The sequence below is a fragment of the Schistocerca piceifrons genome, chromosome 6 (genome assembly GCF_021461385.2).
Source record: "Schistocerca piceifrons isolate TAMUIC-IGC-003096 chromosome 6, iqSchPice1.1, whole genome shotgun sequence".
In the NCBI taxonomy this organism is placed as follows: Eukaryota; Metazoa; Arthropoda; class Insecta; order Orthoptera; family Acrididae; genus Schistocerca; species Schistocerca piceifrons.
The window spans coordinates 147,504,680-147,521,467 of record NC_060143.1 but is presented as its reverse complement, the minus strand read 5'-3'; the positions used below and the strand labels follow the sequence as shown (position 1 = coordinate 147,521,467).

At 45.6% G+C, this 16,788-nt stretch overlaps 1 protein-coding gene across 1 annotated transcript in view; it reads left to right on the top strand.

The window, feature by feature from the left end:
* Positions 1 to 16,788, top strand: part of LOC124802828 (centrosomal protein of 104 kDa) — a 455,266-nt gene that overhangs the window by 118,420 nt on the left and 320,058 nt on the right. The window contains exon 3 of the mRNA XM_047263836.1: positions 10,617 to 10,843. Within this exon, the coding sequence (XP_047119792.1) occupies positions 10,617 to 10,843 (227 nt within the window). The remainder of the gene's footprint in view (positions 1 to 10,616; positions 10,844 to 16,788) is intronic.

Below are 16,788 nucleotides of genomic sequence, written 5' to 3'. Positions count from 1 at the left end.
TCATATTTCTGGGAAATGTCACTTGTACCCCTTAGCTTCTGATCCTCTCATATAATTGAATGACACGTAGTTCAGGAGATATATCATAAACATTGAGATGCGTGTAAAACCAGAGTAACTCATTAACTCATTTGAAAAGTAGTCAGACGTTTGAATCTGTTTTATACATGAAGATTCTATTCGTTAAAGAATCGGGCTGCGGGGTTAGTAGTAGCCCCCTAAGTGTACAGAAGTTTGTTTCACGCCGCGTCCATACCGACAGCGCGGCGCAGCGCAGCGCAGCGCAAAGCCAAGGAACGAGGTTCGGCTCAGCTTGGCGCGACCGTTATGGATTTCAAACAGCGCCGCTCTGTGCAACAACGAATAAGTTCCGCACAGTGTTGGTACAATAAACGAAATGGCACGTTCGTGCACGTTCTGATTCGTCTGCATTTCTCATTTTTCATTTTTACTGACGGGCTGCGCACAGTGGAACACGGCATCGCATCTACGAACATTCTGCTCCATCCTGCGCAGTTCTGCTCTGGTCTGAGTCGTTCTCCGATGCCCTGTGCCGTGCGTTCGTTGGCAGCGCTGCGCGTCCCGTGTGGACGACTATTAGAGAATGTCATTTATTGCGCTAGCCTGGCGTCTTCCGCCACTCAGAGAGATCTGTCGAGGTAACAGATCTACTGAGAACTCTCGTGTAACAGGTTGTTAGGCGCAGCTCTTGCACCTCTATTAAAAACGGCAGCTAAGCTGGAAGTAAGGCGTCCGTGCTCCCGCCTGCTTGACAGCGGCGCGCTAACGATTGCCGTATTTTATGCAGATGACCTCGCCCGAAATGCCAAGCGCTGCCGCACAAAGCAACAGAGGCGACGCGCCAGCTAAGCTGACATTGCAAAAGGCGTCGAGAAAGGCTTGCCGCAAGTTGACATCGTTTATGTGAGAGGTCTATCCGTACTTCTCTTTTAGTAACAACTTGGTAATAATAATAATTATGTCGTGTGACGCGGGCCTCCCGCCTCGCGTGGTGCAAGTGTTTCGATTTAACGCCAATTCGGCGACTTGCGCGTCGATGGGGATGAAATGATGATGATTAGTAGAACACAACACCCAGTCCCTGAGCGGAGAAATTCTCCGACCCAGCCGGGAATCGAACCCGGGCCCTTTTGATTGACAATCTGTCGCGCTGACTACTCAGCTACCGGGGGCGGACTAACAATTTTGCTACAACACAGAACAAGTTTCTGGGCCAAATATTTTTAGTTGCAAGACCGGCTAGAGTGACCGAGCGGTTCTAGGCGCTACAGTCTGGAGCCGCGCGATCGCTACGGTCGCAGGTTCGAATCCTGCCTCGGGCATGGATGCGTGTTATGTCCTTAGGTTAGTTAGGTTTAATTAGTTCTAAGTTCTAGGGGACTGATGACCTCAGACGTTACGTCCCATAGTGCTGAGAGCAATTTGAATTTGTTTTTAGTTGCAAAGGGGCCCACAGTCATGGTAATTTTCTTATACGATATTAATTTGCTGCACTGGCTCTTATTGTTAGGGTTAAACCATTCATATATTTCATATTTTTCACTGTTCCGTAGTTTCGACTGTGTAGTAAATCCCAAGTGCCTGCCATACGTATCGTATTATATACACTACTGGCCATTAAGATTGCTACACCAAGAAGAAATGCAGATGATAAATGGGTATTCATTGGACAAATATATTATACTAGAACTGACATGTAATTACATTTTCACACAATTTGAGTGCATAGATTCTGAGAAATCAGTACCCAGAACAACCACCTCTGGCCGTAATAACGGCCTTGATACGCCTGGGCATTGAGTCAAACAGAGCTTGGATGGGGTGTACAGGTACAGCTGCCCATGCAGCTCCAACACGATACCACAGTTCATCAAGAGTAGTGACTGGCGTATTGTGACGAGCCTGTTGCTCGGCCACCTTTGACCAGACGTTTTCAATTGGTAAGAGATCTGGAGAATGTGCTGGCCAGGGCAGCAGTCGAACATTTTCTGTATCCAGAAAGAACCGTACAGGACCTGCAATATGCGGTCGTGCATTATCCTGCTGAAATGTAGGGTTTCGCAGGGATCGAATGAAGGGTAGAGCCACGGGTCATAACACATCTGAAATGTAACGTCCACTGTTCAAAGTGCCGTCAGTGCGAAGAAGAGGTGACCGAGACGTGTAACCAATGGCACCCCATACCACCACGCCGAGTGATACGCCAGAATGGCGATGACGAATACACGCTTCCAATGTGCGTTCACCGCGATGTCGCCAAACACGGATGCGACCATCATGATGCTGTAAACAGAACCTGGATTCATCCGAAAAAATGACGTTTTGCCACTCGTGCACCCAGGTTCGTCGTTGAGTACACCATCGCAGGCGTTCCTGTCTGTGATGCTGCGTCAGGGTAACTGCAGCCATGGTCTCCGTGCTGATAGTCCGTGCTGCTAACGTCGTCGAACTGTTCGTGCAGATGGTTGTTATCTTGCAAATGTCCCCATCTGTTAGGGATCGAGACGTGGCTGCACGATCCATTACAGCCATGCGGATAAGATGCCAATCATCTGGACTGCTAGTGATACGAGGCCGTTGGGATCCAGCACGGCGTTCCGTATTACCCTCGGGAACCCACCAATTCCATATTCTGCTAACAGTCATTGGATCTCGACCAACGCGAGCAGCAATGTCGCGATACGATAAACCGCAATCGCGATAGGCTACAATCCGACCTTTATCAAAGTCAGAAACGTGATGATACGCGTTTCTCCTCCTTACACGAGGCATCACAACAACGTTTCACCAGGCAACGCCGGTCAACTGCTGTCTGTGTATGAGAAATCGGCTGGAAACTTTCCTCATGTCAGCACGTTGCAAGTGTCGCCACCGGCGCCAACCTTGTGTGAATTCTCTGAAAAGCTGATAATTTCCATATCACAGCATCTTCTTCCTGCCGGTTAAATTTCGCGTCTGTAGCACGTCATCTTCGTGGTGTAGCAGTATTAATGGCCAGTAGTGTAATTAAAATGCAAAGTATAAAGCAACCATTGGTTGTTCAACAACTAAACTCCGCCCGAACAGACCGTGAAGTCCTAACGGTACCGACCGGTCGCCGTATCGTCCTCAGCCCACAGGCGTCACTGGATGCAGGTACTGAGGGGCATGTGGTCAGCACACCGCTCTACCGGCCGTATGTCAGTTTACGAGACCGGAGCCGCTACTGTCTCAATCAAGTAGCTCCTCAGTGTGGCTCACAAGGGCTGAGTTCACCCCGCTTGCCAGCAGCGCTCGGCAGACCGAATGGTCACCCATCCAAGTGCTAGCCCAGCTCGACAACGCTTAACTTCGGTGATCTGACGGGAACCGTTGTTACCACTGCAGCAAGGCCATTGGCCATTGGTTGTTTAGTCGACAAAATAAAATAAGAACATGTGAGTATAACTTGTTAAAATCACATACAGTACTTGGGTTAATGTCAAAATACTTTTCTGTGTCACACAGATTTAAAACCGGAGAGTGGTTGGACTAATATACAATAAAATTACAAACGAAATAAGGTAAAAGTGGCCAATATTCAGAAAGGAAGGGCATCATACAGTAAAGATGTTCAAGTAAATCACCGTACTTGACTTAGCGGGTGGTTGTTCTTTTTATGTTTTTCATAACCTTTGTTAGCCCCGAAAGTGACGTAGTATAATAGAAGAGTAGCAGGAAGGGAAGGAAGGATTATCGTTTTTTTGTGTGTATAACGTTTATATGGGGGTCCTATCTACATTCATTTTAACGCAAAAATAACACAGTTGCGATGGCAACATTGTGACAGTTGTTTATTACACTGAAATACATGACAAGACGAAGTACAACTTCCTGTGTTTGTCCTTTGGAGGAGCAGCAATAAAGTAAAACAAAAAATGATAAATGAAATATCAAAAAAAATTTCATAGTGTTTTTCGTTTTACAGTGTATGCTGTAATAGGACCATGCGCAACCTCCTGCCTTCCTTTAACAGTAGCGGTCACGAAAGAACCTGTGGATGAAAATATGAACGAAAAAACAAAGGTAAAGAGGAGTTGGGGGTTACTCCTTCATCCGAATCAGGCATCTTATGATTTATACATATTCACAGATTTAAAGATTAATATATAACAAGTCACCGTAAAGCCCAGTAAATTACACTAAATATGAAAAAATGAAAGAAGGTAAATGTGGTAGTGGTTCGTATGGATTTTGAGTTTGTGCAGGAGGGGAGGAAAGTCATCTAGTGGGGTTAAAGCACTTGAGACAATAAAAGAAGAACCCTTCATCGCCTTCTGGATTTTTGTGGTTAGGTAATCATCAGCACTAACCAAATTGGCAGGCATTGTCAGGTAGAGATATTGCCGAATGGTGTTAGTGAGGATCCTGGAAAATTTGTCCCAATCCATGATGATCAACATACAGGGTGAAAAGTACTTAAACTGACTAACTCTGGGAGGTTGTAGGGGACAAAGAAAATGGTTCAAATGGCTCTGAGCACTATGGGACTTAACGTCTGTGGTCATCAGTCCCCTAGAACTTAGAACTACTTAAACCTAACTAACCTAAGGACATCACACACATCCATGCCCGAGGCAGGATTCGAACCTGCGACCATAGCAGTCGCGCGGTTCCGGACTGAGCGCCTAGAACCGCTAGACCACTATGGGGGACATCAAAACAAATATTTTTCCCTAATGTCACTTTTTCCTATGAGGTGTATTCAAACCGATAGATTTCTCTGGCGGCAAATTAATTAAACCAACAAACACTTTTCCACTTTTTTTATGACCAAGAGACAACACATTAATACAACCCAATTTCAGTTACAGTAGATTTTCAAAAATGCGTCCATTGACACGTAAACAAAGGTTACACAGTCGGATCACGTTCTGTCAGACACGGGCAAAAACCCCAGAAGTACCTGAATTGTTCCTGCTGCTGCTACTATCCGGGCAACCAGATCCTCTTCTGATGCAACAGGAGTTGCGTAAACAAGGTTGCGCATCTCTCCCCACACAAAAAAGTCCAGAGGGGACATATCTGGGGATCGAGCAGACCATGGTACAGGACCACCTCTGCCAATCCACATTTCTGGGAACCGTCGGTCCAGGAATCGACGCACACGATGACTGAAATATGCCGGCGCTCCGTCATGTTGGAACCACATGCATTGTCTTGTAGGGAGCGGGACGTCATCCAGCAATTCTGGCAATGCTCTGGCGAGAAAATTGTGATAGTGCCTGCAATTTAATGGTCTAGGTAGCAGATACGGCCCAATTAAACAGTCCCCAACAACACCGACCCACACATTAACGAAGAACAGCACTTGATAAGCGCTGGTAACTGTGGCATGTGGGTTATCCTCACTCCAAACATGTGAATTGTGCATGTTGAAGACTCCATCACGCCCGAAAGTTGCTTCATCGTTTAAGAACACAGAGGATGGATATGTAGGATGCATTTCACACTGTTCCAGGTACCCCTGCGAAAACTGTGCTCTGGGTGGATAATCAACTGGTTTCAGGTTGTGGACACGCTGTAAGTGAAATGGACGTAACAATTGCTCACCAAGGACTGTTCTTACTTTCGTCTGATTCGTCTCCATGTTACGTGCAATTGCACGAGTCGACGGCGTCCCTGTCCAGGTAATCTGCTAAATGACCCAGTCTCACGTAGACGTTGGTACACAGCAGTAAAGGTCGTATGATGGAGGATACGGCGATTAGGATATTGTTGTTGATAAACCCGCTGTGCAGCACGTCCGTTGTGGTGCGCTATGTAGTACGCACCAACCATATCAGTGTACTCACTCCAGGTGTATCACTCCATTAGTAAACAGAGACAATGCGCTACTGCACTGGTGGACAGCAGTTGCCTACAGCTGAAGAGCGTAGTACGCCCTCTAACAACTGAAGAGCGTAATACGGCCTCCACCAGTTTAAATAATCCTCATAGGAAAAAATGACATTAGGGGAAAATATTTGTTTTGATGTCCACTATAGCTTCCCAGAGTTTGTCAGTTTAAATACTTTTCACCCTGTAGAATGGACATCTAACGACAGAGTGATGTCAGTAAGGTGCAGGAGCATGGGGTCGTGGTCAGAGGCAAGTTCGTGGAGTCTTTCTAGCAAAAACTGCACCGCAAAGTACTTGAAAACGGCAACATCCAGAACGTCCAGCTGGCAGTCGGAGCTGACTGGTATGGGGGTGGGAGCATGTGGGCCATGGACCGACAGCGCCAGAGGATCTTCCAGATCAAGGAGGAGTCTGCCCTTGGGATTAGCAACGTGAGAATGCCAAGTCAGATGCTTGGCGTTGAGAATTGCCCCAACGATGAGTTTGTCAAATGATGTCAACGTCGAGAGGTTCACCTCAAGAAGTGGTAGGTTAGGGCTCAAATACGCTACAGCAAAAGTTATATTAGTGAGGTGAGTAGAAACAGTGATGGCTGTAGCAGCTATAATTATGTTATAGTGACTGGAGAACCTCGTGATTATGGACGAGGAACCCTGCCGTGCCCCCACCTCAGCGGTGGAGTTGGTCAGTGCGATAGCAAACCATGTTACAAAGAAGTAAATCGTCGCTGGGTTTCGGGTGGGTTTCCGAGACAAGTAAAATGTCCACATGGTGGTCGTAGAGGAAATTGTTCAGTTCAGTCTTCATACCTTTAAGGCCATTAGCATTAAAGTACAGATAACTAGGTCCTGAGGGGGCTGATGGTTGTGCGTTGGGTGATTCGCCATTATAACAAAATCCAGCTGAGCCCGTCAACAAGGGTTAAAAAAAAATGGTTCAAATGGCTCTGAGCACTATGGGACTTAACATCTGAGGTCATCAGTCCCCTAGACTTAGAACTACTTAAACCTAACTAACCTAAGGACATCACACACATCCATGCCCGAGGCAGGATTCGAACCAGCGACCGTAGCAGTCGCGCGGTTTCAGACTGAAGCACCTACAACCGCTCGGCCACTCCGGCCGGCCGTCAACAAGGGTGTTGACCTCAGTGAGCCCGTCCTCCGGCCGACACATCTTTTGAGCTGTTTCACGAATGACAGCGCTGATGTGGGGCTGCATGAACAGAGAGATGACGTGGAGGATCTCCCGCATATCATCCCAGAAAGAAGCATCTGTCTCGACCCGGGAATGTTCCGGGTGGGCTGTTTGACCCTGCGTCGGGCAGTGATGGGTGTGGTGACTGGTGGAGAAGGTGCCACATTGGAGGGCTGTGCACTTGAGCAGGTGGGCGGGGGGAGGCCGCAGACAGTCTTTCTGTTTGGTGGGCGTTGGTATGTGTCACAGAAGATGGATGAGCAGAAGGAGACTGAGCTGCAGCATCAAATGTGGTCGTAGGGGATGGAGCCAGAGAGGGCTCCTGTGTCGTAGATGTGTCAGGCCCCTGAGAATCAGTGATGGGATGGTCGTTGGGCTTACCCCTTAAGAAGGAATGGGTGCGATTCCGAAATGGCGGGGTTGGCCGATCCGTCCGTAATTTCCTTCTTGGAGGGCGGGAAGATTTCATAGTCTTCTGGTATATAGGGCATCCCTGCCAGATAGTTGGGCTTGTGAGAAGTGCCCAAACAACGGGCACACGTGAGTTTTTCTGAGGCTGGGCGTTTGCAGTCCTCTAACGCATGCGAGCCAGTACATTTGACACACTGAAAAGGCAGTGAGCAGTAATTGCCATTGTTTCGCTATGACTGATACCTACTGCAGGTGGAGGGGCCGTTGTGGCCATCATATGATTCAATACGCACCTTCGTGCACGGGAGACACCTGATTTGGTAAATGCGTTCGACGTCCTCTCTCCTAATAAGGGAAACAACATGCGTGGGCATAGGGATTAATTTCCGAATCTCAGGGTCCCTCTTGTTATATTGATGGACCAAATAGTCCATGAACTGTTGCTACGTGTACACTACCGTTTCTTAATATGTTTAATGGTTTGCTGGTTCGTCTCCCCTGAGATGGAACACAGCGAAAAAAAGTTAGTGCTTCTGATTAGAATTTCCGTTTGAAGCCGTCGTAATTTAGTTGTTGGTTGTGCGTTGCTTAGAGAAACAAAGGTAATATTTAATATTGCGATCCACTGAATTCACTGAATCTCTTGTTTGTGCGACAGCATTCAAATACGAAATTAACTATGTCCACTTTAATGCAGTTCGTGCTTATTTTCACTGAACAGAGTTAAGTGTCTTCCATTCATGTTAAGTTAATAGCTTACTCATTTTTTTTAAAAAATCGAATACTTCAAAATATTCTCGGCGAAATGTTTTAAAACCAGGTATTTCATTTCTCACTTTTTGTCCTCGTTGTATAATAAAGAAAGTTCTCATGACGTCACATACCTGAAGCTGATGCCGATCATGTCCGTTACCCCAAACATTAGCTTCTGGTGGACGTGTCTTGATCAAAAATCCCAGCTTGCATTATTTACGGCTGTATTAACCGTTCTGATTGTAGTCTAAAGTGTAAAGGACTCACATTTCATCAGTAAATGGACTCCAAGCGATTTTTTATTCTACATACATGAATTTTCGTTGCGCTATTTATTTTTAGTGTAGTGGTTTTATTCCAGTCCTTTGACTTCAGATTTAATATCAGCCCAATTAGAAAAGCTGTCTGATTGAATGCTGTGAGAAGGAAGACTGGATACCGACAAAATATTGCAAAATATGTTCTCGGCATTTTGCGGGAAGAGGACATAGACCGAAAATCAGTCCTTATTAAACAAAATGCTGGATTACGAAAGCGGCCTTTTCACATTCATCACATTACTGTATCAGATATGCATTTAAGTCAGAAATACGTCTGAAAATTCTTACCTGACACCCTGCTATGCACGAAAGCACTGTAACATTTACTATTTAAAGCAACTGTTGTGAGCATACGATAGAAATTAAGAACGAGAAGGAATCGTAAACAGCTGTCTGCTAAAGCTTTGGGGCATGTAACATGGCGGCGCCGGCTCCAAAGCAATGTCAAGCATACTTCTGTAGCGCTGTCTGCCCTTATTATATATACTCTCATGCTTTTTGTACTGTTCGCGATATAAACACATCTTTCAGTACGTGCAGTCAGTTGATAATAACTTCATGAACAAATGTACTTGAAATTAAATTGATAACTCAATGAGTTTTAAGTTGATTTATTCTTCACCAAAGAATGTAGTACCATGCTATTTATTAAAAATTTCAAAGCATTGCAGAAATAATAACCGCAAGAGATTTTACGCAGCTTCGGGCTGCGTCTTGCGTGGGAAAGAGAAAGTTGGAGCTACCGACTTGAATCTCCCGTGCTGCGCAAGAAACAGTCGTCCGCTCTCGCTCGACCTGCGCGACGTTCATGCAACAAAGGAAAATCTAAAAAAACACACTTCGCAGTTTTACTTTAAGCAATTAGCACTATAAATAAATGTCGGGTAGACCGTTCGCCGGGTGCAAGTCTTTCGAATTGACGCCACTTCGGCGACTTGCGCGTCGATGGGGATGAAATGATGATGATTAGGACAACACAACACCCAGTCTCCGGGCGGAGAAAATCTCCGACCCAGCCGGGAATCGAACCCAGGCCCTTAGGATTGACATTCTGTCGCCCTGACCACTTTTTTTTTATTCCACAAAAACAGTAAAAAAAATGGCTACAATGAAATGACATAAATAAGGTGACAGATAATTGCAGTCATAAATTACAGCATTCAAAGAATGAGTCTTTGGCAGTAGCACAATTTAGCACCTTCACTGTCACCTTGAACTGGTGGCAGTTCAGCATGCACTTTTCTTCTTCTGCAGCCAGTTCCTCATCATCATTCCCCAGACCCAAATTAATTATTCAGTAAATCCTTGATGTGTGTTCCTTCCAGGGTAAATTACGTGGACAGAAGAGCAGTCCCGAACACTGCCTTGTTGTTTTTGTCAGTTCCAGCCTTCTAAACGCATCCATAGGGAGTTCGAGATCTTCCTTTATATCAGACACCAGATGTTTGTCGTCATATTCTTGTATCTGCTATACTACTGATTTGTTTTTCATGTGTCAGCTACCGGGGGCGGACAGCACTATGAAAAATCGTGAACATTAATATACAACATATAACGTGTAAGCGGACAATTCTTCAATGGTGTAGCACAAAATCTGTATCACTACGCAACCCAATTTGTGCCGTACATACGCTTCTCCCAAAGAAATAGCAAAAGAATTTGTCTCTTCTAAGTTTCCTTATGTCTATTTAGCACAGTATCTCTGTCGTCTCTGCTGAGTCCGAGGCCTCATTCTCATTCTCTGCACAAAGGAGCGGCCATTGTGCAACATTTTCCTCAACACGCGACCATGATCCATGCATCGGTAATTTGCTCCGTGCTGCTCCTCTGTCATCTCTCTCGTTCACATCATTTGCTGTTTTAAAAAATTTGTCTGTAAATACCTAATATAATTTCAGTTTTCTGGTGACGAATCAAAATATTCGTATCACTAGAAGCTACAGTGCTACGAAACCGGTATGCCGAATAAACATGCTTGGTAGCTGTAAGGTGATAATTGTTTTCCTTTGACAAATAGGGAAAGTGACGTTGAGGCGAACCGTGGTGTGCTTGCAGCGGAGCGGCTGGAGCTGTGGGCAGGCAGCGACGTGGACGAGTCGGACCCGCAGAGCGTGTGCGGCTCGCACTTCGAGTACCTGGGCTACATCACGCTCTCCAGCAACGAGAGCACCGCCTTCAAGTCCCGGGAGCTCAAGTCCGTCACCGTCCCCTCCTGCAAGGCCAGGTTCCTCAAGCTGCGCCTGCACAAAAACCACCCAAATGCCTTTAACGTCCACAATCAGGTAAGCCATCAGCTAAAAATATCTAATTCTGTCCCTTATTAATACAACTAATATAATATTTTTCGTGTCATTACCCTTCTGACTGTTTCGATTCGACTCTACACTGTTTCCTTTCCTGTGCCAACCTCTTCATCTGAGAGAAGCACATACACCCAAAGTCCTCCATTATTTATTACCAGGGCGTGCTGAAAATAAATGCCTCCGAATTTTTTCATGTGAAAACTCTTAAAAATTTTTGAACAAAACAAACTTGATTAACATTCTACATCTTTATTCTTCATATGTACATATTTATTTGTCAACATAGTCAACCTGGCGACGGCACATTTCACTCAACGAGAGAAGGTCTGTCTTGATCACTAAAGTTGTACATTCCAGAACTACCAGTTTCAATCATTGCCATTTTCAGCTCTGTTACAAACAGAAAAACAGTGGAGTAGCTAACTAAGTTTGATTAGCTGAAAGTAATCTGGAATAGGCCTAGTGATGCATAAAAAATAAAAATGCAAACATGATCAACAGCCATCCATACCAGCCATACATACCATAAAAATATTCTAATATAGGTATTAACGTCAATATATATATACACTCCTGGAAATTGAAATAAGAACACCGTGAATTCATTGTCCCAGGAAGGGGAAACTTTATTGACACATTCCTGGGGTCAGATACATCACATGATCACACTGACAGAACCACAGGCACATAGACACAGGCAACAGAGCATGCACAATGTCGGCACTAGTACAGTGTATATCCACCTTTCGCAGCAATGCAGGCTGCTATTCTCCCATGGAGACGATCGTAGAGATGCTGGATGTAGTCCTGTGGAACGGCTTGCCATGCCATTTCCACCTGGCGCCTCAGTTGGACCAGCGTTCGTGCTGGACGTGCAGACCGCGTGAGACGACGCTTCATCCAGTCCCAAACATGCTCAATGGGGGACAGATCCGGAGATCTTGCTGGCCAGGGTAGTTGACTTACACCTTCTAGAGCACGTTGGGTGGCACGGGATACATGCGGACGTGCATTGTCCTGTTGGAACAGCAAGTTCCCTTGCCGGTCTAGGAATGGTAGAACGATGGGTTCGATGACGGTTTGGATGTACCGTGCACTATTCAGTGTCCCCTAGACGATCACCAGTGGTGTACGGCCAGTGTAAGAGATCGCTCCTCACACCATGATGCCGGGTGTTGGCCCTGTGTGCCTCGGTCGTATGCAGCCCTGATTGTGGCGCTCACCTGCACGGCGCCAAACACGCATACGACCATCATTGGCACCAAGGCAGAAGCGACTCTCATCGCTGAAGACGACACGTCTCCATTCGTCCCTCCATTCACGCCTGTCGCGACACCACTGGAGGCGGGCTGCACGACGTTGGGGCGTGAACGGAAGACGGCGTAACGGTGTGCGGGACCGTAGCCCAGCTTCATGGAGACGGTTGCGAATGGTCCTCGCCGATACCCCAGGAGCAACAGTGTCCCTAATTTGCTGGGAAGTGGCGGTGCGGTCCCCTACGGCACTGCGTAGGATCCTACGGTCTTGGCGTGCATCCGTGCGTCGCTGCGGTCCGGTCCCAGGTCGGCGGGCACGTGCACCTTCCGCCGACCACTGGCGACAACATCGATGTACTGTGGAGACCTCACGCCCCACGTGTTGAGCAATTCGGCGGTACGTCCACCCGGCCTCCCGCATGCCCACTATACGCCGTCGCTCAAAGTCCGTCAACTGCACATACGGTTCACGTCCACGCTGTCGCGGCATGCTACCAGTGTTAAAGACTGCGATGGAGCTCCGTATGCCACGGCAAACTGGCTGACACTGACGGCAGCGGTGCACAAATGCTGCGCAGCTAGCGCCATTCGACGGCCAACACCGCGGTTCCTGGTGTGTCCGCTGTGCCGTGCGTGTGATCATTGCTTGTACAGCCCTCTCGCAGTGTCCGGAGCAAGTATGGTGGGTCTGACACACCGGTGTCAATGTGTTCTTTTTTCCATTTCCAGGAGTGTATATATGGGCAGCATCAGAACTGATTTAAAACGCCAAAGAACCGACATTATCAGCTATCCACTGCAGTGGACAATTGTGCCACAGGATTAAACGTCAAGCTATCCACTACCGTATACATGGTTTGAGTAGAAGAGTGCGCCATCCTGTTAGTACGTCTTCCGATCTGTGCACTCTCTCATCCAGCTATACACGGTGGACTCCGAACTATGGTACAAAATTCCTCACTGCAAGTCGCATCGTCTTCGTAGAGACTTCCCCAACCAAGAACCCTCCCACCCACAATGAAGCCCATCTCACATATTCCTATAAGTAGAAAGCCAAACATCCCCCAACAAAACTTCGAACTCACAGGTCCCCTAAGACTGAGACAGCCAAATCTACCCCAACAATTCATTGTGTACCTCTCCCATAGTTAAAGTTATTGTCCAATTCGTCACAGTAATGCTGTCAAGTGTTCCACCTTTCCAAACAAATTTCCCTAGTTGTCCAATCTGTCCTCCCCATGAAAATTAACTACCCTCTATTCCCACTACCAGGTACGCTTGTAAGGTGTCAGGCAAATCCAACACCTTCCATGAAAACCCTGACATGATAAGCAAATCCAGTAGTATGTTACATAGCTCCGAATAAATCGTGACATTAAATTAACAAAAGTAATACGAGTAACGAGTGAGCAAATGGAATACCACAGACTAACACAAGAATGCCTAAATACATGTCATACCTTCCCACCGTGAGACAGACGCAGTTCCGACGGGAGAAACGAGAGCAGAAGCCGAGAGCAGAACCGTGTTAAGCGAGAAGGCCCTACGATAAGGGACGGACAGCCACGTCGCCAGCTAACCGCTACGACCACACCACGCGCAAGTTTTTAGCGTGAGACTTTTTCGCGTCTCTGTTACGTTAGGACCACCCCCCAGCCCATGTTAAAAGCTAGAGCCCTCCAGAAGAACAGTATAGATCTTACGATAACACAAAAAGGGCCACACCACCCGCAAGTTTTAGCGTGAGATTTTTCGCGTCTCTGTTACATCAGGACCACCCCCCAGCCCATGTTAAAAGATAGAGCCCTCCAGAAGAACAGTATAGATCTTACGATAACGCTAAAAGGACCACACCAGCTGCAAGTTTTAGCGTGAGACTTTTTCGCTTCTCTGTTACATAGCAAACTTTAAAAACATTGCCCCACCACGAAAAGTATAATGTGTCTCATTGGATAGACAGAATTTTTGTAGGCGGAGCTTAAGGTTAACATTGAGACCCTGATTGGTCAGATGAAAACACAGCCAGATAGTTTTTTTTTAAACCAACTTCGGTAAATTGTAGTAAGGAGAAGTTAGAGGAGAGTTGCTTCCGAGAGGGTGAGCTGGACGGAGCTGTGCTGCCCGCCACCCCCTGACGAACACCGACAAGGTAATGAACGCACGCGATGCCGCATAACAGCGCATAAAGCTTCACTCAGAACTGCAGAAGTCTCATTTGTTACATCCCTTTTTGCGTAATACTACTGTCGATCGTCAATTAAAGCTCACGGTGTTCACATTTGCCACTTGAAGTAAAAATCTGAAACGCGATGATTTTTCTGTTATATAGTTATTGAGAAGCCACATCAGCCACTGTAAATTACGACAAGTTAGATAAGTAATTAAAGATAATTGAGGGTCACTGTAGACCATTTTGACAGTTTGCTCTTTTGTGAAACTTAATTTAAACCTAGATTATAGATGTGATATGGCATAGGTCATCCTTCGATCCATTGTAGAACTTGGAAACCCATTCAGGGAATATTCGTTCACATTTTTGTTGAACGCAGTTGGTTTTTACCATTCTGTAATAAAACATTTCCTTTTATCAATAGTGCAATTTATAAACGATATTTTGTGAGTAGAATAAAACTTCCAATGGTAAACTTAACTGCTTTTTCGACGTTATTTTACCAGCTAACTAAAAATAGGAAAGCCTTGCACCCCTTCCACTAAATTTAGTCAGTATTAAGATCCCTTTACAGGGAGTGCAGTGGAGCTGACACTGAAATCATTAAGTATTTGGTTATATCATCGCTAGTCTCACTGAATTCTTCTGAATTCTAAATGTCATGTGTGGTCTGACGTCTCCTTACCAGCAACAGGTCCCAGGTTCAAACTAGTCAATTCCCTAAAAAACACGCTCAGAGCGTCGTTGCACGAAAGTGGTAGGGAGACACGATACAGAACAAACAGACACCACGCAGAATGTTTAGAAAATGGCGACCCTGCCAGGATGGTAAAATACCATGATTGAAGGTCGACCACATGCCTAACTAGGTCAGAAAAAAATCCTGTTGAAAAATTTTCGTAGTAAAAATTTGTTTTTCTAAAGTTGTACATAGTCGAAAACAGTAGCTGCAGCGATAGATAGTAATAAAGTATTCAATGGATAGACATTCTAGCAGAGACAACAGCATAATTAAGTTATGAATTTTAATATTATTAGAATTAAGTTTTCTATCCAATGCAAGCGCACAGGTGGCGGATACATCGTTGACAAGTTGGTTCTGACCCAACAAGTAAGTGAATGGATTGTCAGTCTTAGTAGTGTCAAGTCGTGTGAACAAAAGGTTTATGAAACGCGTGAGATCGTATGAGCGCATATTAACGCGAAGTAGGGCGCGTGAATTGCTTTTAAAACAGAAAATAAGGGATTCGGAAAGATTAGCAATGGCAGGTCGAGACCTTGACCGAATTGAGGTAGAGACCCAGCATGAAGATGGACAGAGAATAGAGGACAGTACAACGGACGATGCAGTATCGCGAGAAATAGGACATATAACGCACCATAACGAGGATAATGTACGTCAAGGCACAGAAAACCTAGGTCAGCATACGACAGAGGAGCAGGAAAGTAGAGAGACAGTCGATGAGGATTCTAACTTGCGTCTTGAATACGTAGAACCTATAGTACAAGTAATCAGAGCTCCCTCACCACAGAGTACAAGGAATGCGAGCAGAAACGTGTCACAGCACAGTTCAATGCAATCGGTTGCGAACCAACTCTTGGGCGAAAACACAGAGCGTAGGACGTCGGAAGAAAACGCAATAGGACCCACCAATCTGGCAGAATTTTTACAATTAATGACGGAAACCATGACAAGACAAAATAAAGAAACTGCGAAACAAATTAAAATTCAGAATGCAGAAATGACGAAAAAAAATGCAGAAACGACGAAAAAATTGCAGAAACCACGAGACAAATGCGTGAGATTAAAGAACAAAACAAAAAAATTCAGTTACACCTAAGTCATATTGAAGACGAGGTAAAAGAATCTCGAGAAGTGATAGGAAACTTAATAACAGGTCACAATCAATTGAGAACAGACATTGGCAAGGTACAAGCGGACGTACAAACATTGCGTAATGACACTCAGGACGAGATCAAAACATTACGTAACAACACCCAGGGAGAAGTCAAGAAACTAGAGAAACAGATAAACGAAATTACTAGACAAGCAGCAGGTACAGCGCGTGAAATTGTTGAAAACAGTGTGTTACACAAACGTATCACGAAAGCAGCGCTGAAAAGATATGATAACCGCATAGTCAAAATAGAAGCGCAAACGAAGCGACAGTTTCAGAAATTGCGAACAGAGCTGTTGTAAACCATTGAAGAGCGTAGTGAACAGGATCGAACAAGCAGAGTCTGCAACCAGATCCGTATCTGTAACAGCACCAGAAAAACAAGCAATTAACGAAGATATTACACATTAGCGATTCCAATCACAGGCGGAAAGTAACATACGTGAAATCAGACAGCCTGCACAGCAACAAACACTTTTCGAAATTCTTGATGAACAAACGTCATCACAAACACATGCGGAACCACAAATGTATGTTTCAAGACAGTTTGGATCGTGCAATGAAGCAGCAAGGTTAGCCAGACAAGATACCGAACCAATA